The sequence below is a fragment of the Atractosteus spatula genome, chromosome 15 (genome assembly GCF_055471065.1).
Source record: "Atractosteus spatula isolate fAtrSpa1 chromosome 15, fAtrSpa1.hap1, whole genome shotgun sequence".
NCBI classification, from domain to species: Eukaryota; Metazoa; Chordata; class Actinopteri; order Semionotiformes; family Lepisosteidae; genus Atractosteus; species Atractosteus spatula.
In genome coordinates this window covers 19,259,595-19,276,670 of record NC_142720.1, presented here as the reverse complement: position 1 = coordinate 19,276,670, position 17,076 = coordinate 19,259,595, and the positions used below count along the sequence as shown (strand labels likewise).

The 17,076-nt window shown below is 42.6% G+C and overlaps 2 protein-coding genes across 2 annotated transcripts; one reads left to right on the top strand and one right to left on the bottom strand.

The window, feature by feature from the left end:
• Window positions 1-1,638: 1,638 nt before the first annotated feature.
• nanp (N-acetylneuraminic acid phosphatase) lies at window positions 1,639-5,534 on the top strand. Its single transcript, XM_088933995.1, has 2 exons — window positions 1,639-2,292; window positions 4,537-5,534. Exons 1-2 carry the CDS (start codon window positions 2,203-2,205, stop codon window positions 5,170-5,172), a joined length of 726 nt encoding a protein of 241 aa, XP_088790121.1. The 5' UTR covers window positions 1,639-2,202; the 3' UTR covers window positions 5,173-5,534.
• On the bottom strand, window positions 5,462-15,692 carry polr1b (RNA polymerase I subunit B). Its single transcript, XM_088933994.1, has 15 exons — window positions 15,497-15,692; window positions 14,443-14,610; window positions 13,915-14,061; window positions 13,690-13,822; window positions 12,878-13,014; window positions 12,129-12,352; window positions 11,298-11,469; window positions 11,037-11,208; window positions 10,668-10,949; window positions 9,698-9,831; window positions 9,235-9,405; window positions 8,543-8,699; window positions 8,013-8,209; window positions 7,410-7,663; window positions 5,462-7,144 (listed from the first exon to the last, which is right to left on the bottom strand). Exons 1-15 carry the CDS (start codon window positions 15,671-15,673, stop codon window positions 6,262-6,264), a joined length of 3,408 nt encoding a protein of 1,135 aa, XP_088790120.1. The 5' UTR covers window positions 15,674-15,692; the 3' UTR covers window positions 5,462-6,261.
• Between the last annotated feature and the right edge of the window lie 1,384 nt (window positions 15,693-17,076).

Here is a 17,076-nt window from a genome sequence, read left to right as displayed (position 1 = left end):
GCAATATTTGAGCCTTGAGCACCTCGGACCCATAGTGGCCCCTATGGCCAGCACTTAAGGGGAATTCAAAGATCTGTAGCATGGTTAATTTTAGAAATGGTGTTTCAAAAAGTAAAAGAACATACATGAAGATGACCAGGTAACATTGATTGATTGATGTCATTGCTTGGTGTCGCCAAAATTGAACCACTGAGGTCAACTGACATTGATGATTTGATCAACAAAGACCGTCTTTCGACTGAAAACAGCGTGATGGGGAACAAACATGAGCTGAATGGAGGATTTAGCAGGGGCTTCAATGTGCAGCGTGTTAATGGGCAAAATCCCTTTAATAATGGTGGCTGTTTATGGTGTGTATGGAGCTGAGGGTATAGAAAAAGTTCCTGAGAGGAGTGATTTATTTTTGCTACTTCAAAAATCTGAAACAGTTTAATTTAATTAATCATTTCTTATACTTATAAAGCACTTTTCTGGACACTCCACTCAAAGCGCTTTACAGGTAATGGGGACCCCTCCACCACCACCAATGTGCAGCATTGAATATAGAATATAGATCTGGACTCCAATCATATGATTTCGATTAAGTGATTAAGTTACAAATAAAGGTTTAATAGATATTCAGGAGTATATATTGTCAGCTTATGGCATCCCATCCAGGGTGTACCGTGTCCTGTGGCTGTTGTATTGCTGGGATAGGCTCCAGCTGACATGCAGCCCTATAATGGATAAAGTGGTTGGACGATGGATGGATGGATATTGTCATTCTACTTGAAATTAAGTTTAAGGAGAAATTCAAGGACATAAAACATTTCAGCGTATATTCTTATTTGATTGTTGAAATACATAAGAAGTGCACACAGAGATCAAGAAGATTTTAAGCACTTTTTTTGCTATTGCTGAATAAATTATCAAGGGTTCCTCTTGAGTTGAATGGACAGATGTATTTTTGTCTTTGCTGTGGGGTTGTTTGTGATCAACCAACTTCAGTTCCTGGTAAGAAGCAGTTTGCATCTGCTACTCTAAAATGCATTTGTTCACCCTTATCCTATATGACTGTCAGAACAACAATCCTACAGTATATAGAAGCAAAAGGCATCAATTTGTGAACATCAAGTAAAATATACCCTATAAGCTTGAAAAATACAGTCGATTCATTTGTATTAAATAGTTAAAGTATAGTATTATATATTTTATTTAAGCAAACTGTCATGGTAATTCCCATGTATTTTCAGTGTCTAAATGTGATACTAGCAGTGCACATTTCAGTATCTGACTTGTTGGCTGATACTCACAGCTGATTAGAAGAGTTGGCTTTACTAAGGATGTCATTTCCCGTGCCATGTTAAGTTCAAACCATCTGTTGGTTAGTATTTGTTTTGGGCAGGCAGACACATACATTTCATAGTTTGTTTTTATCAGAATATGTTTGTGAAATGAACTATTTCTGTAATGTACAGTGATATGCATCAGAAAAAGAGCTATCATAAAGCATACCTCAGGTGGCTATTTACCCTTTCTGCCCAGCCAGCATGGTTGCTGAGAAGGCAAGCTGAGGACACTGCATGGACGAATACACTCTGGAGATCAACATAGAGAGGAATGTGTAATTATTGCTTTGATTTCCTCTGGCATGATCTTAATCATGAACTCGTATTTAGGTACTGCTAAACCATTCTATCCATTGTTTTAAAATGTATGACAGTATTTCCTACAGTCTAGATACAATAGAGTAGTTTTCTGATCACAATGCATGCTTATAAACAGTTTAAGAATGTATGTGAAATATACCAAAATGTCTCTCAGTCCTGCTCAGACGTGTGTGTATTTAGGTACAATGCAATGCTCAGAGCAATAAGAGACAAAACAATAGGAGTGATCTAGAGCACAAAGAATATGAGACATTATTAAAGACCCCACTCTGGAAGTGAGAAGATCAGTGTGTTAAAGACCCCACTCCAGTATTGATGGAGAGAAGTATTGATAATATGCAGACCTTCACCTTCCGCATTGCTCCCTTTTCACGTACTGAGAACTACATTTCCCATATGCACCAGCGAAGGCGTGGCTACAAGCTTGCCACGCTTTGCTTCCGGCTTACTGTAAATATTGTAGCTTTTGCTTTTCATTTTTAGACGTTAGCAGCAGGTATTATCAGTAGTATCTGTTATTGCTTGTTAGTGTTATATTAGCAAAGCATTGGGAATGGGGAGTAATGGATTAAAGGCTATTTTGTTTGACTTGGACAACACTCTCATAGACACAGCCGGTGTAGGTAAAATAGCGATTCAAAAGGTAAGTGAATTAAAATAAATGAGACGAGTCATTAACTGGATTTGAAAATTGTACATTTTAACATTCACTTTTATCCACCAAATTACACTATATAATGGGGTCAGCCTGTTAAACTTTTGCGATTTAAGATTAAGATTACGGTAAAAAAAATCTAATAGTCTGCTTTTGTTTTTACTGTAATGGTATTCTAAGTATTTGGTCATATATTGTGTAGTGGTTTGCTTAGCAATTTATATAATTCTGATGTTTTTCCTCAGTTTAGCTCCGTGATTATTTGAGCATGCATGCATTGATAGGAGACGGCTTGCGCACGTTTCCGGAAATAGAAAAAAAAAGTTTTTTTGCCCACGTTTGCTGCGGGCTTTATGGCTTGTGGGTTTATAAAGTGAATAACAATAAGAACAATCGGACAGAGTGTGTTAATTAAATGACCCGAAAGCAGAGCACTAACGGGGTGATCCCGTGGCTAGCATGCAACTCCGCTACGCTAGGTAAGTACCAAAACGCTTTAATGTCGATAATAGAAATGTTCCGAATTGCAGCAGACCCAAAGTTAACAGCTGCTGCCCTAGAGGATATCAAAGTGCAGGACTGAAGTTAGTACAGCTCTGGCTGCGGACTATGCAATTTAGTACCGTACTAGGCGCAGCACAGGATCGCATGTAGGAGCAGTTTATTACGTTAACACGTAATGATTTTAGCGTTCATCGCTGGGAATTTTATTGTAATATTTCAACAAAAATTGTACTCCTTCCACAGCACAATAAACCTGTGTCTGATGTTCTAATCATGAGGGAAGGTGGCCTCTCTTTGACACCTACTATTGCACGCAGAGCTTGTAGTCTGCTGCAGGCAGATAGATATATAATATAAGGTGAATACTCTGGAAGAAAGCGGTGGTTCTTAGACGGCAGCAGGGATATTAAGAAATAGGGTTTAAGCAGGTAAAATGTATTTTTTTGTAGTTAAATCTAAGGCTTTATTAAATGAAATGTTCTTATTGGAGTCTTCTCAGAAGTGATTATTTATGACCGGTTCTGAACGCCACCCCTTCTCCTGCGGCTGTGGTCCAGCGATAACGGTGTCGAAACAGCCAGTGTGTTGAATGTCTTGGAAACGGACCGGGTGGTTCATTCCGGTCCATACATAGCAAGTTTGTGGAGGACAGCACACAGCGCGGCGATGCTTCTGGCTCTTACTCAGACCAAATGAGAGACAAACAAAACGCTGTTTTAAAAATCCCGAGAGCTCTCTCAGTGTGGTTTCCAGCTCTTTCGAGGCTCTGTTACTGTAAATCACACCTCTGTATGTGTGAAGGGATGCGGTGACTGCGACGAGTTGTGAACAGCACTCTAAATGGGGCTCTGGTATAGCCACCACAATGAAATCTGTGGTAGAGAACCCAGGGTTAACAAAACCTAGAATTTAGGGCTCAAGGGGTGCCTCCTCAGTCGAGGGTCCGGTAGCTTAATTTGTGGAAAATCAGCATCATTATTCAACAGAACTGTAATATCTGCCCTGAACTATCAAGGCCCACAGACATCAAAGAGGAAACACTAACAGGTAACGTTCATCAAATGTAGCACATGAAGGTCAAGAGGTTTTCCTCAGCTGTATTGTAGCCCGTCCATATAAATGTAGCCTATCATAGAGAATTACAGCCTCTGTGATACACCACAGGGTCAAATCCAACCCCACAGCAGCTGTACTCGTTACTTAGTGCGTTGAAATTGATATACCATCGCGTAGCCAATTACACGCTCTCATCTGAAGAATTGTAGCATATATCCATTTTTATTAAAAAAAAAACTCATTAAATTATCAGGAGCATTCAACTTTAGATTGATATGATAGGCAAAATATTTGAAATACATGATTATTGGCCCAGTTAGAATAATTCAGATATTCTGAATCTGAGCCCCTTTGAATTTGTGCTTAGTAGAACAACAGTTTAACCCGTATCACCGGGATCGGCCGATCTCCGACTTTGTTCTGCAGTTTTTTTTTGTCGAATTTGATCAGGCAGCTGGGAATGGTCCCGCACTAGTGCGGTACTAGCTAGTACTGATCTTAGTCCACAACTCCATGCTAAATACGCAACTTCGTTGCAATTGATGCATTGGCGCAAGGAGATGAATTCGCTCTCTTAGGGCGACATCGTATGTCCTTCCTTTTCTCATCTTCACATGTCCGTTGGCACGTTTAGAAAGTTTTCGCCGTGTTAACACTCTCCATTTAAAACAGGTTCATCATCTCCTGAAGGATACATTTGGCCATGAAGACAACATCGGTGAAATCTGCGACAGATTCAAACTGAAACTACTGCACGAATCATTCGACCCTACAGTGAGCGCTATCGACGACGTAAGAACATCATACTGGGATCAAGCTATACGCGAAATCAAAGGTACGAGTCCCAGTCCCACGTTAGCGTCTGCGTGTTACGAGCTCTGGAAAACAACGCGCTTGCAGCACTTAGCAGTCCCGGACCCGGTCCGAGCCATGCTGGAGGAGCAGGGGAAGAAGTACAAACTGCTTTTACTGACGAACGGCGACTCGAAGACGCAAAGAGAGAAGATCGAGGCCGTGCAGTGTGGCGACCTGTTTGATGCCGTCGTAGTAGGCGGAGAGCATCCCGAACAGAAGCCTGCGCTTTCCATCTTTCTCCACTGTTTTGATATTCTGTCAGTGAAGCCTGCTGAGTGCATAATGGTGGGGGATTCCCTGGACACGGACATTCAAGGCGGCAGCACTGCAGGGGTCAGAGCCACTGTGTGGATAAGCGCCAACGAAAGACCTGCCTCTGCAGTTACACCAGACTATACCATTCCAACAGTGCTTGAACTACCGCGAATACTGGAAGATATGAAATTGGTTTAAACTGAGTTTTGAAACAAAAATTTAAAGATTAATTCAATATGCATTAAAGCTATTGGATTGAGACCTGTCCAATGGATAAGAAATATGAGTACAGGTAAAGGGTAAATGGTCCGACTGAGGTCAAAGACATTATGAAAAATTTATTAAAACAACTGTATTGTTTGGGAAACATCAAAATGTTGGGATATTTGACACTAAAAATATTTTTAGTATATAAAATTGAATGGATTAGGATTGTAGATTGTACAGCATTACACGGTTCACTTAAGAAAAACTGTATACAAGAAAGTCTTAAACTTGAATAATTTTATTGCCAATTATTTTTTTCTGAAATCAATATTAAATGCAAAAGCTGCAAACATATCTTTTGCCTCTTCCCTCTCTTACACATCTCCAGCGGGTACCACCTCACTCTTTCTCTGATTTTCACTGAAAGAACTGCATTTTTCTCAACGGTTACTGTGGCATGCCTTAAACCTTCTAACTGCATATTCAGGAATATAATCCATTTTAGAATCTTTAGTGCTAATTTTCAGCATACTACATAATTTGCCAAAAGTACACTATTTGTAGGGCAAAGGTTAAGTTAAAACTGAGCAACCTGCTTTTTTGCAACAGATTACAAATGATTAGCTCATGGCAGCATCTCATCTAGAGAGAAGGAACAAGCCCTGTAGCAAAAGCCATTCCAGCACTGGAATATATAATTGTGACTGAAGTAGGTGAAGTTTGCTTTATTCTGTTTTTCACAACACACTGTTCATTCCACCTTTTCATTACAATACAGAAACTGTGTTTCTCTACTTTGGAGGAAGCTGAAGAGATCAAATTGTGTCAACAAGGATATTAAATAGAAAGTATATTATCACAGAATATACTTTGATTCAAACATAAAAAAGTAATATATTACAGCAAACAGATTAAGTGTCAGTCTCATATATACACTAGAAAAAACATGCTTCATTGACTGGGCTAAGGTATTTCACATGACTTCATATCCCAGTTAAATAGGTTTATATCCTATAAAAAGTAGCCACAGGCCTCGTTTCCTCCACGGCCTCCATTCTGAGTACTTCAAAAGTGGACGGGCTACTTAATGTCCAGTTTGACCTTAATATTCATGGCAGCCAGCTCGGCTATGAAGTAGCGGAAGACATAAGGAATGGAGACAACATCGATGGAATCGCTCTTCTTGCAGAGAGCGCAGACTGTCTTCCTCTGGCGGGTGGCAGACCAGGAGGGTGGGGGCTTCTCCAGCAGAGGGGACAGCAGGTTGCCACAATCCAGACACACCTGGGCCACCGAGCGGTCCGAGCAGTTGAAGAGGCGGTCATGGAGCAGGAAGGAAGTCCCATGGGCAAGGAGGGCATCCCGCTCCATCTCCCCGAAGCGGATGCCCCCCTGGACGTTCCTTCCGCCAACTGGCTGGTTGGTGACCTTGTCCCTGGCGCCCGTAGTCCTCACCTGGAATTTATCCGAGACCATGTGCCGCAGCCTCTGGTAGTAGACCACCCCGATGAAGATGTCGGCCTCCAGCTCCAAGCCACTTAACCCACTGTACATCCGCTCCGTCCCATAGTAGTTGTAACCGGCCGCCTTCAGCATCTCTCCAAAGTGCTGCAGGGCCGAGTGCTCCTCGGAGAAGGCGAAGGGCGTGGCGTCGTGGCACAGGCCGTGCATGGCCGCGGACTTGCCCGCCATGCTCTCGATCAGCATGCCGATGGTCATACGGGAGGGGAAGCCATGGGGGTTGAAGAGGATGTCAGGCACCATGCCGCTCTCGGTGAAGGGCATGTCCTCTGTGGGCCACAGCCGGCTCAGGATGCCCTTCTGCCCATGCCGACTGGCAAATTTGTCCCCAATGGTGGGGTTGCGGGGGATTCTGACGGTGATGCAGACGCGCTTAAACTTCCCCGTTCCCGTGTCGTTGCTGCAGACTTTTATATTGTCCACCACACAACTTTCTTTACTCCTAGGTAAGAGGAAATTAGGATTCTGGTTAAAGTGGTTTTGTGTGAAACAAACTATGTTGAATAATAATGCATATTGTGAAAACCTGTCCAGTACCATTCCACTTAAGCATTATTTTTAAGTTCAAAAACAATGAGGAATTGCTTCATACTCGCAACTGCAAATCAAGTAACTACTTTGGTTGCTTATATAGAATTCCTTCCATGCACTTTGGAGGATCACACAGGCTAATGTGTTTCTGCTTTAAATTCTGTTCGACAACTTACTTGTAAAAATTAACAAAGCTCTGGCCGGTGTTGATGTTGATGTAGCTGTAGAAAGGGTCTCCATATCGCAATACTGCCCCAACTGGTGGGAGGCCGTCATCGTCCAGTTTCTGCATCACCTTCGGATCTCCAGGCTTCACTCCAAACACCAGGGAGTTCTCCCCCCCCTTGACTTTCTCATCCAGGTCTATTAGCTCAGTCTTGTAAATACAGCCATGAGCAAATCCTCTCTCCCATGAGGCCTTGTTCACAATCTGCATCATAAAGAATGAGCAAGTGGTAGTTGCTATAGGCATAGTAGTAGAAAACAGTGGCAAGCGTGAGGTCTCTCTCCAAGCCACAAGCCACAAGCCACGCTCCGATAAGACATAAATGACTGCACTGTTTTTCAGACATCTTTCTTGTAAGAGAAAGTCTTGGACAGAAGGAAAACCCTGCTTAAAATGCTCACAACAGATACACGTCCACTAGGCAAAACACGCTGTACTGTAAGATATCTTAACTGTAAGGACAGAATGTTTTTTAAACACTTTTTTCATAACATGAAAATTATGAAATTACTTGGATTTAAACACAAAAAGCCGTTCTCGTCCATCAGCTTACCATTGCGTCTTCCATGTCATACCCAGTATAGGAAATGACAGCCACTATAGCGTTAGTCCCAATGGGGTAGTTGTCCATGTTGTAGTAATCATACATGGAGGGCCTGACTAGAGGGCTCTGGGGAGTCTGAATGCGGTAAAGCTTATTATCCGAGCGCTCCTGGAACGAATGCAAGGGAAAGCCCATGGTCTGTTTGCCTGGGAAGATAGGATACATATAATGCACACATTACTTAAGTTTAGCCTAATACACCATTCCTGACCAAAACCTTCTCACTAATAAAACCTACTAAATACACAATAGTCTTTTATTAAAAACACTTGTAATGTTTTGGTTTATTGTTTCCTTGGCCACAAGCATTTCAGCATTAAGTAACACACAGTATTTAGTCCAGCAATAATATATAATTCCCAAAGTTGTGCAATCTGAAAACCTAAAGTACACTTAAAAAGGCATACATTACATCACTTAAAACCTGCCACTGTGTGTCTGGCAAAGCCAAATGTGTAAATGACTAAGGGCTGTCTTACCCATCTGGCACTGGTACATGTTCCTAGGACTTTGGTTGTGGTCGGAGTAAGGAATGAAGTTGGCCACCACACTCAGCATGCTGTGAGGAAACAGCTCCTGATGTGTTGTCACTCCAGGCACAAGCTCATCTTCAAATATCCCAATGTCTGTGTACAGCTAGGACAAAAGATAACTACATATTTCAGTTACACTTGTTTAGTTAAGCTGCTATATGAATCACTACATCCCAGAAACAGAACATACATAATGTAACCTTAGTTACAAACTTTAAAATATCAGTACTCGAAAGATTATGAGATTGTCTAGTGATTTCACAGAACCTACCATTAATTGCATTACTATTAATCCTGGACAGCATATGTTATTTTAGGTAATCAGGCCTAAGACTACAGCTAATCGCCATCTGTGAAACTACAGAGGTTCAAGTGAAATCTGTGTCAAGATGCACTAGCTGCAAAGTTAAATTTGATGCTGAAAAATAGAAAAGACAAAACTTTGTTGCAGGAGAAAGTCCACATTAAATAAATATTTTAAATAATTATTTTTCCACAACTCAGCTTAAGACTGAAGCATAGCTACCTATAGTAAATCCCTTTTGTGCTTAAACTGAAGTATGTCTCTGCATGCCCTTGTCTAATGGTATCAAGAAGCTGATGTGCGCAGAGCAGCTCTCTCTGGCCCTGTGCTGTACCTGTTCAAAGGTGCCAATCAGCTCCTCCTTCCCCAGTGTCAGGTTGCGGACTGGCCTCACCATGCGGCAGGGCGTGGTGAAGATGAGCAGCCCAGGGTAGATGCTGGCCTTGCCCGTCATGGGCACCAGGACAATTTCTGTCCAGGGAGGCACCCTCTTCTCCTTCAACACCTGCACAGTGGGCAGACAACCATCAGACAAACCTCTTCCAGACTGCAGGACACTGCCGGCCTCATCCACCAAACCAGCAGGCAGCCATGGCTGAATTCGAATTTCCGTCTCAACAAACTCTTTCACAATTACCCCTGTATCTGATTTTAAAAGAAAAGTTCAATACTTCCCATTACAAACAGAAGCTAGGTCCTTAGGCAGCTTTCATGTACTTCCATATGTAAGGTGATGCTTCCAGTCTTGATAAGGAAGGAAAGATATTGCCTTATGTATTCAGGAACACTCAGCCTACCTTAAAATTACGCAGGGTGTCGGCTACCGCTGGCGCAAGGTCCTTCTCCACCCAGCCCATCATGGCACCATCCAGAACTACAGGGTAGCATTCGGAGTAGGGCTGGCTGGGAGTGCCATCAACAGGGGTGACACCTGGAGACAGACACACAGCTCAGCACTAACTCATACAGACACCCAGGGCTCTATTCACTGAAGCACATGCTGGCTGTCGGGAGTTAACTGGAGTTTGTTGGAAAAAAAACTGGGGGCAAATAAATTAAATATATATAATGCGAAGCATTTGATGGACAGACATAGTTCAAAGAATGCATTCCATCTCCTTTTGATGATATCATCAGCACAATTGTTCCTTGATTGCCATTGGCAGGCGTTTCAAACTGAGTAATGATTAGAATGGCAGCACAACAGAAACAAGGTAAGGAAAGGGTGTTTTGGGGCACGTGATATTATTAAATGACCAAACAGTGATAAATGAAACAAAATCTTTATCAGAAAGATTTATTTATTTTAACGAAATCCCAGTGTGAAGCTACAAGACAAAACCATATACCATACACAAAAGTTGCATTTCTGGGGGCAAGGTGAACTTTTTAAGCACAATATTCAGATTACTTTCTTGTGATCTGATTTTGTTGTTTGTCACTAGCTCATATCTGACCTTGGGAGGTATTCATCAATGCGCAGTCATCAATAGCACTTTGCAGTCATTAACATTTATGAATAGCAGTTCATCCAGCAATAAGGTCAACATTCTGCTAATGATGTGACAGCCAAACGCTGTTCTCAATTTGTTTCAAACACTCCCTCACGATGAGTGTCCTTGGGCCTTAATGCCACATTTCAGAGATGCTTTACGAACAGTGTTCAACAAGAGTCATCAGCATAAATCCAATCCTGTTGTTCCCAAGTGCTGAAAACTGACTGCAGAAGAGGGCAGCCCCACACGTTCATCTGAAAGGCACACTCACCAATCGAGCAGAGCAGCGCAGGGAAGGTGGTCGTGTTCAGGGCCTGGGACACAATCTTGCACTGGGCAGTCATGTGGTTCATCAGCCCACACGGCTCTCCATCGGGGGTGTGGACAGGGCACAGGAACCCCCAGGACTCGGGCAGAAGCCGACGGACGGACGTGGTCCTCATCTTGGCGAAAGCCGCGCCTCGGTGCACGCAGCGGAAGTGAGACAGGTAGCGGATGAAGTTCAGCTTGTCGGCCACAACACACAGGCCAGAGTTCTGCAGCATCCCCAGCCCTGAAAGCAAACACGTCATGTAAAAAGAGTGATCACCACACTTAATACACATAAAACTAGTATTAGGTAAATCTGTTGTCACCTTACCTGTTTTTGAATTAAGGTTTCCCGTGGCCAAGAGATACTCAAAGGGTCTGGTCAGGTCAAACCCTGAATTGAATATTTTTGCGAGACTGTCCGAATTCAACGTGCAGTTGCCTCTCTGTGCCTTTTTGTCCATTGTCATTTTCACTGAATATAACCAAGCTGTCATTTTCTCCTGTAAAAAAAGGAGATCGTTTTCAGACAAACACAGGAACAGAGTGACGGGAAGAAAGATCATAGGATGACGTGTAAGGAAAGGCTTACTTTTAAAAACATTAAGTAAAGCTGGCCGGGGGTAAGCACTTCTTGACACATCAAGCTGTCTGGGTTTTCTTCCATGCACCCTCCCTTGGCAAAGCTAAAGAGCTTTCGCGTCATCAGGCACAGCAGGTAGAACTTCTCCACATTGGACTTCAGGTGAATGCAGAGGCACTGCCTGCAGCCAGAAAAAAGGAAATGCAGGTAGTACCACAGACAACACTCTTCAAGGCTATAGGTAGTCCAAAGTTCATGGGACCAGTGGTGCACACCTGAGCCGGGAATTAAATGGCTCTGTTAGAAAAACAGTTATGTTGATGAAGGCATCAAAGGGAGACAGAGTCCGTCCTTTAAACTACAACTCTGTTCATCAAATGCCTAGGAAACAGCATCTATATTTTAAGATATTTTTTTCTGAATTGTTCATGACTCTCATTAGTTTTTTTCTAACAAAATCGACTAAGCTAGGACAACCAGCGAGTACTTCTGTGCACAGACCCGTAGGCATCTGCAGTGCACCTATCTCCAGATATCACCCCAGTACACAAAGGTGTGTGACTGTAAACATCACAAACTCCCCGATCGATAACTGGAAGGGCACAAAGCCAGTTTTAGTGGACCTGATAAAACTGCATCTGCCACCCTCCTGCCCCTGTGGGAGCTGGATCTGCTGGAGGAAAAAGAAACTACAAACATAGAAAACAGAGTATGGCTAGGTCATACCATGGTATGACTAAGAAATCAGCACCGGATGCACACGTGCCACCAGGTAAGGGCCCATTTTCCAGATTTCAGATTTCAGTCGGGGTGCAGTGCCAGGCTGCAGTAAGGACGTACCCCAGAAGGAACTCTGCGCACTGCTCATTGGAGTACCACTCCGGCAGGAGCATCTTGACCCGGAACCTCTCCCCCAGGTAGCTCAGCACCTGCTTCCTGGTGGTGCAGCCCTCCTCCATCACCATGCGCAGCATCTCTGACACACAGTTCTTGTAGAAAGAGTTCTCCTCCCTCCCTTTGATCAGTTCTTGATAAATCTGGTAATCTGTAAACTCCACCAGCGCCTAGGCATACAGGAGACAGAACAACATCACTAGCACCTTGTCAAGCCAGCACTGCTCTCATTTTAAGACGGCATCACCTCGCTTTCGCCACATTTACAAAGCCTTCCCTCTTTTAGGAAGGATATTCAGGGCCTACAAAGTTAACAAGCCTCTTCAAATAATCTTCACATTAAACCGATAGCATGAGGTCACGTAGTGTATTACACACAAAAAGGACCGTGATTAATACATTCCCCACGGGCAACGACAGTGCACACCGCAGGCTACATCAGCAGCCCGGGAAATCGCAGCACACTTTCTTAGAACCTCTGCTGTGTAGTGTTGTTACCTGTGACGGTCCTGTGTAATTTTGTGTATAATTCCATTGCTATGTTGTGCAGAATGTTCATGAAACAGTTTTTATCCTCCCCATACATGCAGTTGTTACATTGCTACTGGCCTTGATGTGATTCACTATGGATCTAAGAAATCTGGAAATATTTTGAGGCCACTGGGACAACGCAAGACCTCAATCTTGAAAATCACCTTTAAGGCAAATCCCAGAGGAATGAAGAAGAGCTCCTTCTGGTAGATGAAGTTCACCATCACCGTTCCATTGTCCAGATAGTGCAGATTCATGTTAATAGCTGTGTGTTCCTCCTTTACACAGCGTATTGAAACACCTGAAGGGAGCAAGACATGTTGAAATGTTGAGTTTAAGTTACAAAAAACATCCATCCATTTTCCAACTGCTTTTTCCAATTCATGGTCGCAGGAGAGCCTATCCCAGCAAGCAACAGGCACAAGGCAGGATACACCCTGGACGGGATGCCAGTCCTTCATAGGGCAAAAACAGACACAAATATACGCTCACACCAGGGCCAATTTTCTTGATAGCACCACACAGGTAGCATCCCAGGTCCAGAGTTAAACCCAGGACCCCAGTGCTGCGAAGCGCCAATGCTGACCACTGCACCACTATCCCACGCTACAGAAAACATGTGACATCCTATTCTGTCACACTGCCTCCGTTTGCAACACTGACAGGTCCCTAAAATGTCATCCTGTATCACTGTGGCACGGAACAATTGTTCCTATCAGCAATTAAGGATTAAAGCATTTTAAATAGACTATCTATGCTATTGTGGTGAAGTCCACGAACACACTACAGTGGCCAAAATGACATTTAATTCCTTTACCCCTTTTCTTCAGTCTTCTGTGTCTGGTGCCCTCGCATATTGTGTTAATTGCTAGTCTCTTGTCTTGCCATTTACACAAAATACAGTAGAATAAATAAAATGTTTGAAAATAAAAGGTTTTCAGGGTCTAATAGGGAAATTTAGACATGTGAATCTTACCATATTGTGTGTAACCTTGGCCCCTGCTCTTCCATTTAGGCCTCACCATTACAATAGGGAAGTTCCTCCTGGGCATGATCAGCAGTCGAATTACCTTCTCAATTCCATTGATGATAAAATACCCTCCCATTTCCTGTCACAAACAGAAAGCGATGTTAGAAACTGAACTGAAGAAACGGAACATGCAGCAAAAGATGTTCACGTGTCCATAAAGCAATTCACAACCTCTGCTTCTTCATGATGTGCAATGAGCTCTTTTGGAGACAGACCGTGCAAATTGCAGAGCTTGGACTTCACCATGACTGGCACCCAACCGAGAGACTGCTTGATAATCCCTTTGGGAATGCCGTTCACTGACCAGCTGACACCTGCCTTGAAACACATAACAAAAGAAAAAAGTAAATATCGTCAAAATTGACTGATTATCGTTACTATAAATTCAATACTGAACATTTTAGCAATGATGTATGTTTGCTCTCACGTAACACACCATGGTTAAGATAACTATTATTATTATCTATTATAAAACCACATATTTTGAACCAGCTGCATACAAGTTCAATTAATTAACTAAATGCAATGAGGAGTGAAATTAGCCGTTACAGTTGTCTAACTTGTAGTTAAGTTGTCGAAAAACGCAATTTTCACTGTAGATATGTTAAGTTTACAAAGGACAGTAAAACACCTTTATGAGATACAAATTGCTTTTCCTTATGTGCGTGATTTTTAAGAGTAAGTCAAGGTGACACTTACTACTAATTTCCCTCTGTAGGTAGTGCGCCTACCCCTACATTCCGCAGGGAAAACTCTCAGGTCACGACAGATCGTTCCCTTAGTGACCACTGGGTTGCTGATTGTGACTTCCTCAAATGCCAGGGTAATACGATCATTCTTAAACATGAACTCCAGTGGTGGGATGGCCTAAAAAAGAAAAAGGAATCAGAAACACATAATAAAAGCAGCACCTGGACACACAAGGCTGTTTTTTTTTGGTGAAGTCTGAAGAAACGTGCTTTGTTAAACACAAAGGGAAAGCTAAGGTTGCTGTTGGAAGAGATGATAGCAGGACCAGTAGGGGGCGCTCACCCTGCAGTCTGTGTGGGCCTAATGTCCATGTACAGTGATGGGGACACTATACAGTGACATCCTTCGGATGAAACGTAAAACCGAAGTCCTGACTCTCTGTGGTCATTAAAAATCCCAGGGCATTTCTTGAAAAGAGTAGGGATTTTGGACAGTATCCTGGCCAAATTTCCCCCCTGCACTTTACCTGTCATAGCTTGCTAATCATCCCCATCTCTGAACTTGCTTTATCACTCTGCTCTCCTCCCCACTGATAGCTGGTGTGTGGTGAGAGTACTGGCCCACTTTGGCTGCCATCGCATCATCCAGATGTGGGCTACACATTGCTGGTGGTGATGGGGAGTCCCCATTACCTGCAAATCGCTGTGAGTGGAGTGTCCAGAAAAGCACTAATATTATCATTAATAATAAACAACCCATTATTTTACTGTTTTGCACAAATGAGGAATATTAAAATATTATCAACCCTGTCCAATCACTGCTGTTCAGCTTCTTGAAATAATTCACTACTTATTTTAAGCACCTGAAAAGTAAGTCAGAAACGTACTGTTTTAGGACTATGACGCTACTGGCTCGCATCTGCCCACACCTTTACCATTTTGTTAAATTGTATAGTGGTATTTTTAACAAAATAACTGCGTTCTTGCACAAGCCTCCCCCCACGTGGGATACGCAGCTCTGTAAACACGTGAACCTGGAGTACGGAAATCTAACAGCCACTAACCTGCACAACACGACAAAGCCCGTCGGTAACCGCCTGATCAAACGAATCAATGTGCGCTCGGCAAAGCTCTTGGACAGCTGGATGCTGCTCATTTTTAGGAATTCCGAAACCCGGTTCAGTCAAGTTCTTCAGACTCGGACCGGAGCACAGACCACTCCGTCCTAACGTGGACTCCATGTTTAATGGCAGCGGAAGCAACCGGAAGCACCACAGAGTTTCCTTGACTCAGATTCGATCCGTTTGACGTTGCTGTTGCTGTTGGTCCTCCAAAGGGCTGTTTGTTCGGGGGCTATAATATAGCTCGTATTTCCTTAGGTCCCTCAGACACCCGTGATTCTCTAGTATGAGAATGTGTGCTTCGGGATTCAGACTTTATCTTAGAAGACTGCAACTGGTTCATATGGAGCTTGCTGTATGAAAGTTCTGTATGAAATTGAATACCTTTAGAAAGGTCCAACGAACGACAAGTGCTGGAGCATCATGTTTAAAGGTCGAGATATACAAAGGAACAAGTGAAAGGTTTATTCCACGCTGAAAAGAGAAGAAAGAAAACACACACCTCACACCTGAAGAAGGCTCCACGGCCGAAACGTTGTTTTCTTTCTTATTTTTTTCAGCATGGAATAACGGTAACGCGTGTACGAAGTAGTATTTGACTGTAATCCTTCCAGAGGTTTGTGTGTTTAAGTCCCCCTGCAGAGATGTCGTTGAGCTAAAGAGAAAAATCCATCTACAATATATATAAGGCATATCATTTTATTTATACGTGTAACTTTATTGTAACTGTGCAAGAAGCTGGCCACATATCATTGCATAATAACTCCCAGTTCTCTTTTCATATTCCATCAAACCTGAGACAGGCACTGATACTGCAGTAAGCATGGTTAGGACACATTACTGGAACAACGGTGGAGGCCAAGAATGTCTAAGCTCTCAACACAAGTATTAGAATGCCCAAGGAAATATAAAAGGATCCTATCTCAAAAGATGTTTCAATTTGTCACAATCATGTCTTTACCCCCCCATCAAATTTGTATTTGATCACAAATACAAATAGTCAGGCTATTTGTATTTGTGATCATGAGATTTATATCAATCTTATCATTCATATTAGTTTTAATTTAAGGTAATTCCATGCAAGCATTTGATCCAGTATTTGAAGGGCACTGTATATCTCCCACCTCTGCTCCTTCATTTAGCAACTAAAGGACAGTAGTCCACAGTACTACACCACAATGTGTGGAAGCATACTTCTAAAGAGAGAAGAAATGTATTGAAGAACAGTGAATGTCTTAAAATTCTCTTCAGGGCATAATCATTTCATGCAAAATGTATCCCGAGAGAATTAACAGAGATAGGGAGTTGAATTCTATTCTTCAACATTTGATGCGACTTTGAGACCCTGGTTGTGTATTTCACCAAACACACCCCAAGGAAATTAATGCTTGTAAAGAGGTTTGTGAAGAATTCCCTACAATTTTAAACAGCTCTATGGTTTTGGACTGACTATAAACGTACTCCACAGAAACAGATTTGTAGAGAAATTAATAGAATACCTCATTTATATCGTAGGGGAAGCA

Excerpts from the sequence above, each read along its gene's own strand:
- nanp (XM_088933995.1), top strand. The coding sequence starts at position 2,203 with ATGGGGAGTAATGGATTAAAGGCTATTTTGTTTGACTTGGACAACACT. Across the intron at positions 2,293-4,536 it reads GTAAAATAGCGATTCAAAAG|GTTCATCATCTCCTGAAGGA; the intron begins GTAAGTGAATTA and ends CATTTAAAACAG.
- polr1b (XM_088933994.1), bottom strand. The coding sequence starts at position 15,673 with ATGGAGTCCACGTTAGGACGGAGTGGTCTGTGCTCCGGTCCGAGTCTG. Across the intron at positions 13,823-13,914 it reads CACATCATGAAGAAGCAGAG|GAAATGGGAGGGTATTTTAT; the intron begins GTTGTGAATTGC and ends TGTTTGTGACAG. Across the intron at positions 8,700-9,234 it reads TGATTGGCACCTTTGAACAG|CTGTACACAGACATTGGGAT; the intron begins GTACAGCACAGG and ends CTTTTGTCCTAG.